The 13,708-nt window shown below is 51.3% G+C and overlaps 1 protein-coding gene across 1 annotated transcript in view; it reads left to right on the forward strand.

Annotated features, from left to right (window-relative positions):
* RNF213 (ring finger protein 213) overlaps positions 1–13,708 on the forward strand; it is a 95,521-nt gene that overhangs the window by 65,301 nt on the left and 16,512 nt on the right. The window contains exons 39-51 of the mRNA XM_033090172.1: positions 596–741; positions 1,678–1,832; positions 2,982–3,182; positions 3,517–3,698; positions 4,160–4,280; positions 6,913–7,013; positions 7,113–7,295; positions 7,986–8,152; positions 8,247–8,355; positions 11,285–11,396; positions 11,947–12,160; positions 12,409–12,599; positions 13,419–13,541. Of these exons, the coding sequence (XP_032946063.1) occupies positions 596–741; positions 1,678–1,832; positions 2,982–3,182; positions 3,517–3,698; positions 4,160–4,280; positions 6,913–7,013; positions 7,113–7,295; positions 7,986–8,152; positions 8,247–8,355; positions 11,285–11,396; positions 11,947–12,160; positions 12,409–12,599; positions 13,419–13,541 (2,005 nt within the window). The remainder of the gene's footprint in view (positions 1–595; positions 742–1,677; positions 1,833–2,981; positions 3,183–3,516; positions 3,699–4,159; positions 4,281–6,912; positions 7,014–7,112; positions 7,296–7,985; positions 8,153–8,246; positions 8,356–11,284; positions 11,397–11,946; positions 12,161–12,408; positions 12,600–13,418; positions 13,542–13,708) is intronic.

Raw genomic sequence — 13,708 nt, forward strand, 5'->3', positions numbered from 1 at the left:
TGCTGTCCTTGTGTCTACGCTCTCCGAGCACAGTGGACTGATGTGGTCTGTGTCGGCCTGGCGTCACCAGGGAAGCCGCACCAGGACACCTGTGTGACTCGTGTGCTTCCCTGTTGGGACCCACTCCCTGTCCTGGACATTGCGTTGGGCTCAGCTGGCCTCCCAAAAGCGTCCTGTTTGGATTTCAGGGAGCTTCAATTCTGGGGTGTACATTAATAAAGAATATGCATGTTAAGAGGCATTCTGAATCTGGTGGACACACTTATTTAGAAGACAAGACACTGCTGGTCGTGAGAGGCCCACTCTGATAAGTCGTGTTCTGTCCACACAGGGCAAGGTTGGTCCAGGCTCCCCAAGACCTGCGCGGCCCACCTCACGCCTCCCTGCCGTGGTCTCTGTTTGTGTTGTCTGTAAACCAGATTCCTTGATAACCGAAGCCCTGAGCTGTCACACGGACCAGTGGGCTGCCTTGGTAGCCTTTAGAGCGCCCCGTGCTTGTGGGTTGAGACGAACGGCCCTCAGTGGTGACCACTGTCTTGCATCTTGAGTGACTTCTCACTAATCACGCTCTTTGTCCTCATTTGCGCGACTGCAGATCCAAAAGTGAGATGTCCTACATCCTGGTGCACCACCACATGGACCTGCCGGAGAATGTCTACAACAAAGTCCCTTTCAGCTGGAGAATCAGGGACTACCTGGAAGAGCTGTGGGTCCAGGCTCAGTACATCACAAACGCTGAAGGTGAGCCTCGGGACGTGGTGAAATGGCGTGTTCCGGCAGCAAGAGAACCCCACGCGCTGTCGTGTGGTGGTTCCTTCCCATTCTGGAGCTCCTGGAGAGCTGGGGCACCGGGACCTTGGACATGTTCTCAGTTGGGCCTTTCTCAGTGACTGCTAGTGACGACAGTAGAGTATCTTTGTCCAAGCTGACTGGCCGTGGTCCTTCTGGACCACGTGGCACCTTGCTGTGCTGTCACATGCCCAGCAGTTTGGCCATCAGCATTCCAGGAAGTCCAGCCCATTGGGGAAAGTCATCTTTCATACGTGAAAGAATCTTTGCAAAGTTTACTTAGAGGACTGCCATAGAACGGTACAGGTCAGGACACTTGAACATGACCTTATTTTTCTGTGTAAGCATCCCGCCTCATGTTCTGAGTAAATTCGAAGCAGTCTCTGTGCAGAGGAAAGCGTGTTTCTCTGTTTGAAGGCCAGACCCGAAGCCGCCCTGCTCTTCCTTCTATGGTGGCGTGTCGCCTGGGGCAGCACCCATCCCATCACCGGGAGGCTTGTCTTTCTGGTTCGAACAGCACAGGACCGTGACCCTGAAGAGCACCCCAGGCTCTGGCCCTGGGGCTCTGAAGCACATTGGCTTGACAGACGTAAAACTCGGTCTCTGTCAGATCGTTTTGTCCCTCTGGGGCTAGCTAGGTTGTTTGTGGCCGACATGTATCATCACTTCTGCCTTTGGGTCTGCCACCCCCCTGGGGCAATAAATAACTAACATGCCTAGAAATGAGCGTGACTTCAGGCCGCCGACTCCCCGTTGGGGTGAGCTGTGTTCAGCAGAACCTGCCTCTCTCCCGCTCTGGCCCTCACCGCGAGAGGCTGAGGGTCTGGCTGTAAGGGAGGAGCCAGGACTGCGCCCTCACCCTCAGCCATTCTTGGGCCCCCCCTGCAGGACTGTCATGCAGGCTCGTGGGCATCTTCCAGCAGACTCCCCTGGGCAGGTTCCTCGCCAAGCTCGGCGTGGAGCAGCAGCGGGAGCTCCTGCAGTGTTACATGAAGGACTTCCTCGTCATGACCATGAAGGTGTCCCCTGGGATAGAGTTGGAGGTAAACACTGGCTGGGGCGGCGTGAAGCTGTACTGCATGCAAACCCAGGGCTCTCTCCCATGTCAAGGCTGGGGCGGTGTCTTGGAGCAGAGCGTGGTCTTGGGGGGACACTGGTGTGGGTCAGTGCTGCCCTCCCAGCCCCCACCCCAGCCTGGCCTCCTAACACATGGAAGCTTTTCGTGAACATGACAAAGACCTCGGTTTTCCTATAATGTGTTCTTTTCAAATGCTTAGTTTCTCTTGGAGAAAATTAGGTAAATATTTAACTGACCATTACATGGTCATGATAATAAAGGAAATTGCAATGGAAAGAAAACTTCTTTCCATTCGGACTGCCTAAAGCTTCCGAACTTCAGTACATAAAAAAGGAAAGTGACAAATTTGAGAACATACAACTGATAGAATTAAGGGTTAATAATTCTCAGGAAGCAATAATTTTAAAAAATGTGTGAAAGTTATAAACCAACGATTAACAGACATCCAGAAAACACTGGTAAAATTGCTCAGTCTCAGTAGTGAGTCAATAAAACATGAGCAGTTTTTAGAGACTATCCTTAACTCTCCCTGTGGCAAAGCTGGTTTTTCAAAACGGGCAGAAGTTCCTCCATTACCGACAGCTGTGAACTAGCATGAAGCTTCTGGATACCGCCTGCAGGAGGAACTGACAACCTTACAAAGTCTGAACGGGTGATTCTGTCCTGAGAACGTGATTGGCGATGTGGGCAAATATTTTAGCCACAGAAATGTTCTTTTTAGCTTTGTTTCTGAAAGATGGAACATTAGAAGCAATTGAATTGTCCAGAACTAAGGGTTGGACAAATTAGAGTATGGCCATTTGATGGATTTCGTGCAACCGTTAAAAAACAGTGTTCTTCAAATACTCGTAACAATCGAGAAAAGTTCTTAAGGTTAAGTGGAAAAAAATCAGGACTATACTGTGATCCTAATTTGGGGACAGTAGGGAGGAGGGGTATGAATATAAACATGCTGAGAGGGGACAACACCAAAAAGTAACCCAGGGGTAATAATAGTGTGCATGAGTTTTAATTTTCTTTTTTTGTCGTTTTTGAATAGTATTCTAATTTTCCAGGGGGGAAAAAAAGTGTGTGTAATTTACAAATAAATGCTGAAAGCTCGGTTTTCATCCAGTTTCTGCAGATGGCTCTGTGGTCCTGCATCAATCAGCTGAAAGCAGGAAGCCCAGAGGAAGAGAGCTCCTTGCCGTGGGTACACCTTGCCTTCCAGCATTTCGGAGTCCGGCTCCAGAACTTCTCCAGAATTTTTACCATCTACCCCCCAATTCTGGACAGCCTAACTGCAGCCGTCACGGACTTGGCAGGATGTGAGATGGTATGGCCCTTCTGGGGACACGCAGTGCTGATAGCCTTGCTCGCGCGGCTGTCGCGTGGAGGGTGCTCCCAGTGTCCCCCTGGGAGGGAGAGCTTACAGGCCATGCTCCAAAGGGGAGACTGCTTCACGGGGCACATATGTCAGCACAACTCAGAGATGTTAAGGGCACAGGTGCTTCCTGTATTCCAAGACAATGAAGATGAGCTTCCGAGTCTGGAACATGAGGACACGCAGGGCTAACAGCCGGGGCCCCAGCACTTAGGATTAGAGCAGCCAGAGGGGGCGGGATGGGGGGGGGGCTGCTGAGTCACAGGCCTGCTCTCCGTCTCCCCAGAATCTGGATGTGTTTGCTGCAATGGCCTGCGCTGAGCAGCTGACAAGGGACCTCCTAAAGCCCAGCCCCCAGGCTTGGCTGCAGATGGTGAAGAACCTCTCTATGCCCCTGGAGCTCCTGTGGTCTGACGGGTACCTCCCGGCCCACGCGGACAGGACCAGAGCCATCGCCAGAGAAGTCAGGTGAGACCCCGGAGCCCGGCCCTCGCTGGGCCCTTCCACACATGCTCACCGGTTACCTGCGGAGTCCTGGGCACATGAGACATTCCTGCCACAGGCAGGGGCCCTTCCTCATCCACGCCCTTCCCATCTGTGCAGCCTCACTGAAGGTCAGGCTTCACGTCGATGCTGGACAGAGGAGAAGAGACTGCATTTAGGGAGTGCACGGAGTGACGGGGTCCCGTGGGAGGAGTGCTGTGACAGCGGGGCAGGCGGGGGGGGGTACACCCTCAGCACAATCGTGGGGGGGGGCGAGGTCTGTGCTGTGAGTGTGCCTTAGCAGTGCACCCGGGGTACGCGGCGGAGAGCCCTGGGGGGCAGGAAGTGTGCCCCGAGGGCTCACACCCGCTCTCTCCCCCCCGCCCCCCCCACCTTCACCGAACGCTCTCGCTCGCAGTTGAGTGAGTGGCACCCTCTCTTGACAGAGCCCACTGGAATCGCATTTTCTCCATCGCGCTCTTCGTGGAGCATGTGCTCCTGGGGACCAAGAGCCAGATGCCCGAGTTGTGCGAGCTGGTGACTGAGTATGTCTTCTTACTGGACAAGGTGAGTGGTCCGGCTCGTCTCCAAGATGAAGAACAACTGAAGCACAACTGGACACTCATGTCCAGGTAGCAGTGTGTGCCCTTTCAACTTCGACAATTTTATTTAGAAGTGCACAGGAACAGGATTTCATCACACGGGCCATACATTTCCCATGTTCAGTTCAACTACGTGCCCTCTCCCGAGTGCTGTCAGGCCATATCATTTCATAGAAACTACTCACGCTTACGAAACTTTTGGGAAGGCCGCGGGAGGCAGCTCCACCTGGGCCTCTGGTGGCCCCAGCCCAGCAGTGTGGCCTCTGGGGAGCTGGCCAGTGCTGTCACGATGGGGAAGATGGTGGTGCCAGGGAATGCCACTGCGGCTGGGGACTTCTGAACACAGCACTGTCTGCGAGTGGGACCAAGGGAACAGGAAGCCCTAGGCTTCTGCCCCTCGATCCCCTTTATAAAGCTAGTGACACGGGACAGCGGCCCTGCAGGAAAAGCCACCACCTCTGTGACCATGCTTTCAGCAACGATGGTCACTCAGTAGAAGATGGCCTACGCCTCACTTATCCCGGGAACTAAACCGGAGCGCTTCCAGCAGCGCTAGCTGTCCAGCCTTTGCGATACAGAACACGCTACGGGAGGCTGGCATGGGCACTAGGTACCAGTCTCCTCCCACGTGACCGAAGTACCAGTGGCAGAAGCAAAGTGTCAGCCTGTTTCTCTCCCCGAGAACTCAGTGAGCTTCAACAGTGCAGGTGCTGTACCAGCTCCCCCGGCGCAGGCGCCCGAGCTCCTGTCTTGTCCCTTTCTTGTCCTGAATCCACAACTTCCACCTTGTGGTCTGATGGGGCCCTTTCTGCTGTCTCAAGCTGTGGGATGGAAAGAACGGGCAGTGGGGGGCACACCCATTCCAAGAACACAGGCAGGACACACACAGCTCAGTGCCCTGAGCTTGGTCACGGCCTCAGCTAGCTGCACAGGCTGCGGACTCTCGAGTGGCCTGGGCCCACATAGCGTTCAGAGGGCTTTTGGTAGAAGAAGAAGTGGAGAAAGGACTCAAGAAAACAGCTGGCGCTCTGCCACCCCATCCGCCACGCGAACACCCGTGACCACCCTTCCCACACAGACACTGAGAGCCTCTGTCCAGTCTCGCTCTGTCAGGTGACAGTCTCACCAGACGTTTTGCTGCGGAGCAGAAGGGCATCAGCATTGCAGTCCAGTGTCCCCATCCTTTCCATCCACTGTCCCACCACACGAGGCCACAGCCATTGTTTCTGGGGTGAAATACGCGTAACGACATTTATCATTTACCCACGTTTCGGTGTGCATCTCCGAGGCATGAAGCACACTCGCCGTGTCACATACACGTCCGTGCCCACCACCCATCTCCACAACGCTCCCGTCTTGCAAAATTGAAACCCTGTCCCCATTAAACAAGGACTCCCCATTCCCCTGCCCCAGCCCCTGTAGCTTCTAATCTGTTTCTGTGTATGAGTTTGACTCTCCAGTTTGTCCTTTTGTGACGGGCTTATTTCACTAACATGAGGTCTTCAGAGTCATCCACGTTGCAGCAGGTGTCAGAATGTCCTTCCTTTAGAAGGCTGAGTGACATTCTACCATGTGGATGGACCACACTGTTCATCCATCATCTGGCGATGGACATTTAGGTCGCTTTTAGCGACCGTGAGTAGTGCTGCTACGGACGTTAATGTACAGCGTCGTTTGCCTTGAATCCCTGCTTTGAACTCTGTGGGGTCTATAGCCAGCAGAAGAATTGCTGGGTCGTATGGTAACTTGGTTTAATTTTTCGAGGACCCACCAGACTCTTTCCACAGTGGCTGCCCCATTTGCCTCCCCCACCAGCAGTGTCCGAGGGTCCGTTTCTCCACATCCCTGCCTACACTCACTCTCTGTGTGTTTATAATAGGCTTCCTACTGCGTCTGAAGTCGGGTCTCGTGGCTGTGATTTGCATTTCCCTAGCGATGGGGACACCCCAGCCATGAAGCGGAAAACAGTTCCCTTGCATATTCCTCTGTGCTGTGGGTACCCGGACAGTAGTTCGCATGAATCTTCTGGGCCTGTGCGCATTAGTGAGAAGAGCAAGTTGCAGACACTCAGAGACAGTGTGAGATCCCTGAGTCAAAGCTCAGAAGCACTCAGAACAGTCACAGTGTCCATGTGTGCATACAGGCTCCTCTCTGTCCAGGGGAGGGATACACTTGGATCGCAACTGTATCCATAGCATTTGGTTTCTTTAAGAGACGATCTAAGCAGATGTTCCAAAAACGCTAAGATTGCTTAAAGTGCGGTGGTAGACACACAGGTGGTCGTTATATTATCATTTCAAGTTTGAAATCTGATGGGAGGAGGGAGGCAGACCGTAAAAACAGAGGAAGAGGGGAAATGGGAAGCTGAGAGTGTCCTCCCCAAAGCCGCATGATCACAGCATTCAGCGTTAAAGAAACTGCCACCCAGCACAGCCTTGCCCCGTGAACAGACACGGCAGTCCCAACTGCGCATGTCAGCAGCTGGAGAGCGAGTGGAGAGTGTGTTTGTTGCCCTGGGTGTTACACTCGCCTTGCCTGGCTGCCCTGTGCCCTCCTCACTGCTAATCCGCTTCTTGGTCACTGCCTGTCTCCTTCAGTGTCTGCAAGAGAACTCTGACCTGAAGACCTACAGGCCTTTTGACGCCGTGATGACTACTCTTCGTAAATGCAAGGAAAAGGCCAGCAAGACCTTCACCCGGTGAGAGCTTTGCTTTGGGGTCCGTGAGGGGCCGAAGGCTGAACCTTTGGTATTTGTAGCATCTCTGCTTCAACACTGACCCCCGTTCTTGGATCCTAGGTACGGGGTTCAGCCGTGCCCCATCTGCCTGGAAGACGCGCAGGACCCTGTCTCCCTGCCCTGTGACCACGTCTTCTGCCTGGGCTGCGTCAGAATCTGGCTCACTGTGGGGCAGATGAGGTGCCCCTTGTGTTTAACCGACTTGCCAGACAGCTTTTGTCTTAAGGTTTCTCAAGAGAACAGGTAAACCGCCCTTTCTCTCGTTCTCCTTTTGCTCCCTGTTTTTGCAAATCCAGTATTCAGAGATAAAAACCTCAGAAATCCTGACTGCTGGAACCGTCCTAAGAGACTGTCGTAAACACCTGGTGTCTCAAAATGATTATCTCCCTGACATGCATGTGTGTGGATCTGGGGGACAGTGAAATTTTAGGAACTACATTGGAAAGGCATAAATAAAGCCACCATGAGAGACCCAAAGAATTGTGATGCGAGTGGTTTGCCCTCTTGCTCTGTAGCTGCCATTCATGCGGCAGGACCCGAGGGTGAAGCCGGCTGTGGGCCGGCTAAGTGCTTTTCGGGGCCGGTAGGCACTGTGAAGGGGATGTCCGTGGGCTTAGCCGACGTCAGCGTGCTCCGGAAGTGGTTGGTGTTCCTCCCCTTTCCTCCTCCTGAGGCCCCCAAGAAGGGAGCGTGAGCGAGGCAAGCCAGGCAGATGGGGCCTCTGACACTTGTGGGGAGGAAGTGTCGCTGGCTGGTCCCCTCTAAGTGTCCCCAGAGAGAAGCGTGCCCTTCTCAAGACCAGCTCTGATTAGTGGGAGGAGATGCCTGCATCTTTCTGTTTAAAAAACCGAAATGCTGTCCACATCCCAACGGGCTCTGGAAGGAGGGACTGACCCACAAGCCTTCTCACCATGGTTTTCAACCCTTCCCAAGGAACGCCATTGAGAAGCACGCCCGCTTCCGAAAGATGTGCACGAGTTTCTTTGTGGACCTGGTGTCCACCATGTGCTTCAAGGATAGCTCGCCACCACAGAAGGACGTGGTCGAGGCCCTGCTGGCCTTACTCTTCATAAAAAAGAGGCTCTTAGATCCTTCCCAGAGTAAGTTGCTTTCTTCTGAGGGACCTAGAAACCCAGTTCCTAGCTCCCTTTTGCACGTCTGAGGTGAACAGTGAGCTTCCCTTTCTCTTTCTAGTTTCAGAATGTCGTGAACACACCAAGTCTCTCTCTCCATTCAGCGACGACGTCGTGGATAAGAATCCTGTCATCCGCTCCGTGGTCCTGAAGCTGCTTTTGAAGTACAGGTCGGTCGGCACGGTAACGTGGTGGGGCTCTTCCGGGCGGCCTGGCTCCTCCGGTCCTCAGCGGCGGTTTCTTCGCTGCTGAGCATTCTTCGCAGGACTAGTAGCTATGTCACAATTTGGGGAGGCTTCTTCAGTGAGAGACCACCGGCCTGATTTGTCTGTGTTGCTTGTGTGTTGGCCATACTCACACGTGGGTGGATGAGTTCGGCGTAGCCACAAGTGCACTGTTGGGAAAAAGAAAGCAGGTGGCAGGGACGGGAGCTTGGCGACGTGAAACGGGCGGGGACTCCTGAGGCAGGAGTGTGTGGCTGACCTCGGTGCCACGGCTCCCGACGTGCGTGAGGCTCGGGATGATAACTTGGAATATTCTCTCACCCTTGCTGTCCTCGATGGCCTTTGTTTCAGCTCCTACATGGCTCGGATTCTGGAAATGGATAGAGAAGCCCAGATGGTGTCGAATGATGCTATTTTAGAAAATTCTTAGAAAGCCATCAGTATGCAGAAGGCTTCTTTCAGAAAGCACTTGGTACATGCAGCCAGCTCTCTGTCTCGACAGAATTTACTTTGAGGTGTTGGCAAAATCAAGATGGCTGCAAGAAAAGTTCTAACAAACAGTTCTTTCCGACGTAAATGTCCAAACGCAGACATAGAGATTAGAGTGACGTGTAACGTGGACCTGCTGCATCTGCGTCCACGGACGGGCCATTTTGCTTTTTTTTCATCGTTCATGTTAAGCAGGATTCCTGAAGGATTTTTCACGTAAAATGCCCTTAAAATATATTTTATTACAGAACCAGCATCTTATTGTACCTTGAAATGGCTTTTAAGGTATATACGTAAAGGGTTGACTTGAGATCTGAAAAGAACCTCTTTTGATGTTATTTTTATTAACTTTGATTAGTGTGTGAAAGCTGTATTTGTTTGAATTTCTTTGCTCAGAAAAATGGAAATGTAGTTGTTGGCATTCGGAACTCTAATGACGCGTAGTGTCCACCCATTAATAGTCGAAACAGTACACTTAACCGGGCAGGTGCTGTGTTCTGAGGTATTCAGAGACTAAACAGTACAGAACTGATTTTAAAATAAAAATCTTGAGACATAAGACAAATTTGAAAACCTGCACTGTCATTCTGTAGGTGGAGAAATAGTGGCTTCTGTCACTGCGTTGCTTTTGTAGTTTGAGTGCTTTTGGGTGTATTGAGAACTAATTTGTTTGGACCTGCAGTTCCTTTGGGGAAATGCAGACGTCAGCTCTCTGGGCAGACCCGTGCGACAAAGTGGGCGAGCCCACTGGCTGAGCACGGCCCCCCACCCCCACCCCGGGCCTCCACTGTGCTGGCTACGTGTGGTCTGGACACTTGAAGGCAGACCAGTCACACCCTTTGGTCACGTCTCAGGTCACGGAGTGTGGACTCCACCTGTTGGACAGGGTGCCAACAACACCAAGGACAGCGTCATCTGTGGTGATTGTATTGCTCTAGTAGCGGGGTTCCCACAGTGGGGGTCCCCGAGGTCACAACTATTTGTTAAATAACATTAGATGTGATTTGCCTTTCTTGACATGTTGGTATCTGTAGTGACGTTACTGAAGCATTGACGGGTGGCACTGCTGGCATCTTAGCACGAAGACAACTGTGTAGGACAGAGTCCTTCTTTTCTTCATCACCGCACAGTTGTAGTGTAAAAAGCATCGGTTTTGCTGAAGAATGTCTTTGATGAAGCTATAAAAGTGATTAGTTTTACAAAATCTCAACTCGTGCGGATAAGATTTTTTAATATTCCGTTGAAGCCGGAAGTACACACAGACACGGGTTATCTTGGGGAAAATCACTCACACAATTGCTGAGTTAAGCGCTGAACGGGCCGCTCTGTTCTAGGACTTCCAACTGTACGTGAAAGAATGACTGACAGCCTGCAGTTGTGCAGACCTGGCCTTGTCTTGAAAACAACTGCTGCTGTTCGTTGTTCATGATCAAATTCAAGCTTTTTTTAAGCAAAAATTGAAATTTTGGCAGAACTTGTATCCGCTCCCATGAGCCTGTCAGCTTTCTAATCTCGTAAAGACTTTTTGATGGCATGGGTGGAGAGGTTTTTAAAAATACATTGTAAAATAAAAATGTCAACGTTTTCAAGATCTGTATGCATAGCTCAGTGAACCAATATTTTCCGAATGACCAATGCTTGATGCCACAAATTCATGTGTTTGTCAGAAAAATAGTCCATTTCTGAAGTATTGGCCAGATCGACCATTTGATGTACTGTAGTTTACTGTGGAAATTACATTGATACGGTTTCGGATAACATATTGCAACTAACCTTTCGAAGTGATCCACTTATCCAGTTTTAGGGTAGTGTCAGGAAGAATATCCACAATTACCAGAAAGACTCTTAAGACTTTTCTCCTTTTTCCAACTTCGTAGCGTGTAAGCAGATTTTCTTCAGAGGCTTCAGTGTCAGCGTGACCAGCTAAGCATGAGCAGGTCTGAGGGCCTGGCTGGCTTCTGTCTCACAAGGTGCTAGAGAGGCATGAAACACAAAGCCACGCCTCCTACCAAGTCATTTTTGTTTTGGAAAATGGTTTATTTTTTAACGTTATTTATTTTAACATGCAATGGGTTTGTCACTTGTTATCTTAGATGAGTTGATAATTTCTAAGACTGTAAATATCAGGAGATACAACCTAGGAAACAAAAGGTCTTCGGGGTTCTCAGTAATTGTTAAGACTGAAGGAGTCCTGGAACCCAAAAGTTGGACAACTGCTCAAAAATAGGACATTTTGTATTCCTCCAATACTGTGCTGAAATATTTTTAATAAGATCAGTTACAAACTATAAGTATGTATGTAGAAAAACAGGTGTTTTTCTTTTCTTTCTGGCAAACTGAGTTTCTAGACCTGAAATAAACAGGTGTATTATTTCTCTTTCCAAAGCTTCCATGAAGTAAAAGATTACATTCAGGCTTACTTGTCCCAGTTAGAAAAGAAAACATTCATGACTGAAGACAAAACGGAACTGTACATTCTCTTCAGCAGCTGTCTGGAGGTAAGCTCGCCACCCCTGCGTGTCCTTTGCAAACTCTATGTGCTGCGTGGTGTACGCAGTGGAAAAGTGCTTCTGAAAAGTTGCAGAATATAATTTTAAGCGGTAAAGTTAACAGGTGCTGCGTTCCACGCAGGGAAAAAAATCAGGTTTCAAAAACTTGGCTTCTGCCCTTGGTAATTCTATATATTGTCATCTGTGTGCACGAGAGAAGGAAAGACAGGCCGGAAGGACAGACCACTAAAGCCGACCGTGCTTATTGTCTCCAGGGGGAGATACTAGGAATCCTTCTCCGTGTTTTTGTTACTTACAAACGTTTTATAATGCATCTGGAAAAGTTACATTGTACGCAGCGTTTTCCTCATAGGCTTTCTTTTTCCCCTCTTTGTTGCCCCTAAAGTAAAAAGGGATATTTCCGATTCAAAACGTTTACTCACACCTAGAAAGTGTTCTTCATTCTCCACAGTCACACTGTGAGAATTTTGGAGGGTTGGGGGCTCACACATTGAGAAAAGGAAGAATATCCTTTGCTTCTTGGTCCTTTGTTCCCCAGGATTCGATCCATGAGAAGAATAGTGCTTTCTCCACGAGCGATGAACTGAAGTACCTACGGGACGAAGGTCACTTCCTTAGCACTTACTCGTCAGGGAGACATGGCCACCCAGCCCCTAACGAGGCTTCAGTCGAATACCTGCGAGACACGGCCAGGATCCGCCTCTGCCTTGACCGGGCATCTGACTTCCTCTCTGAGCTTCAGGGTGGTTCAGGCAAGCCTTCTGCCCCTTCCTTTACGTCCAGCCTAGAGACCCCAGTATTCAGAAATTCGGGAAGTACGGGAGACTGGCTCTCGGAATAGTACTGGTCCGTACCATGGCCCCTTTCTTCTCGACTAGTGTTTTGCTCTGAATTCCTCAAGAGTGGGCCCGTGCTGTTCCACTAGCATCATGCCCGAGACAGTTGGCTGACAGATATCCTAGTCCCCTGTCTCTCAGCCCTTTCTCCTTGAACTCTGCAGAGATGGCCCAGGAGAAGCAGCATTATCTGCAGCGGGTTGAGCACTTCTGCACCCAGGTGAAGAACGACTGGTACCGAGTGTACCTGATGAGGAAGCTGACGAGCCAGTGCGGCATGGAGTTCGTGCAGAGTCTCACCCAGCAGGGCCACCCGGCTCAGTGGGTGTTTCCCCCACAAGTCCTTGCACTGCAGGTAAGAAGCACAGGCCTGGCTGCCCCTCCTCCGGCACCCCACCCACACCCGCGAGTGGGCGCTGCTGCCCCTCTGCTCCCCCTCCCTGATCATCTGTACCCGCTAAGGAAATGCGTGTGTCTGGTCTGCTGCTCTGTCTCTGCGCTTCAGTTCCTTCCATCCAGCTTGTGATCGTCTCTTTAAACAGCTGACCACCTGGGAAAGGTGTGTGCGCTTCTGTCCGCCATCAGCCTGCACAGCTTGTTTAGGAGTCACTCTGGTCGAGTGTGACACAGGCAGAGCCAAACAATGATCAGTGGCTTTTGCTTTCAGCAAATTGAAAGTTTCCGGCTTGCAGGAAGTCTTTTTTATCCTCACTGGGGAAGAGCGAGGACTAGGGATAACAGGATGAAGTCATTTTCGCTTCAGGGCCTCTCACTGGATCTTTCCTAGTGCTCAGAAATGAACACACTCTTACTTTCCTGGGGTTACAGAAATGCTACTAAAAATCCTGGCTTTCTGGGACTGCCAGTTGGAGCTTAGGGCTGACAGAGTGGAAGCCACCTGGCCTTTGGTGCTCTGCTTTGAGTGGAGAAAGAAAGAGGCTGTGAGGGTAGCCCTGCCTCCTCCATCTAGGGTTCACTCACCCACCCTCTTCATGCGGCCGGAAGTGTCCCCACACAGCACTGACCGTCCTGCCTCAGCCATACCGGGGGTCCCAGAGCAGTGCCTTTGCACCTCTAACGAGCACCTGCTTCCTTCACCTGTCTGGACGGTTCTTTGCTAAACCTTGCCCCACCATCCCCACCGTGATTAACGCCTGTGTTCCTGGGGTTGCAGAGGGATCATCCGAGCCAGATGGACCGGTACCTGGTGCATGGACCTGAGTACAAGGCTCTCCGTGAGGCCGTGGGCAAAGCCATCCTGGAGGGCAAGCCCCAGGCGATTATGACAGCTCTGGAGGTAGGACGGGCTCAAGGCTCCTCTCTGCAAAGGGGCAGCCCTCAGAACATGCAGCTCCTTATTTATGTCTAAGGACGCAGTGCGAGGGATCCACAGGGTGACATCCTGCGTTGAAAATACACAGACAGACGCCCTTGGCCTCCATGGGCATGCCTGGCCGGACCAGG

Source organism: Rhinolophus ferrumequinum, chromosome 21 (genome assembly GCF_004115265.2).
Source record: "Rhinolophus ferrumequinum isolate MPI-CBG mRhiFer1 chromosome 21, mRhiFer1_v1.p, whole genome shotgun sequence".
NCBI classification, from domain to species: domain Eukaryota; kingdom Metazoa; phylum Chordata; class Mammalia; order Chiroptera; family Rhinolophidae; genus Rhinolophus; species Rhinolophus ferrumequinum.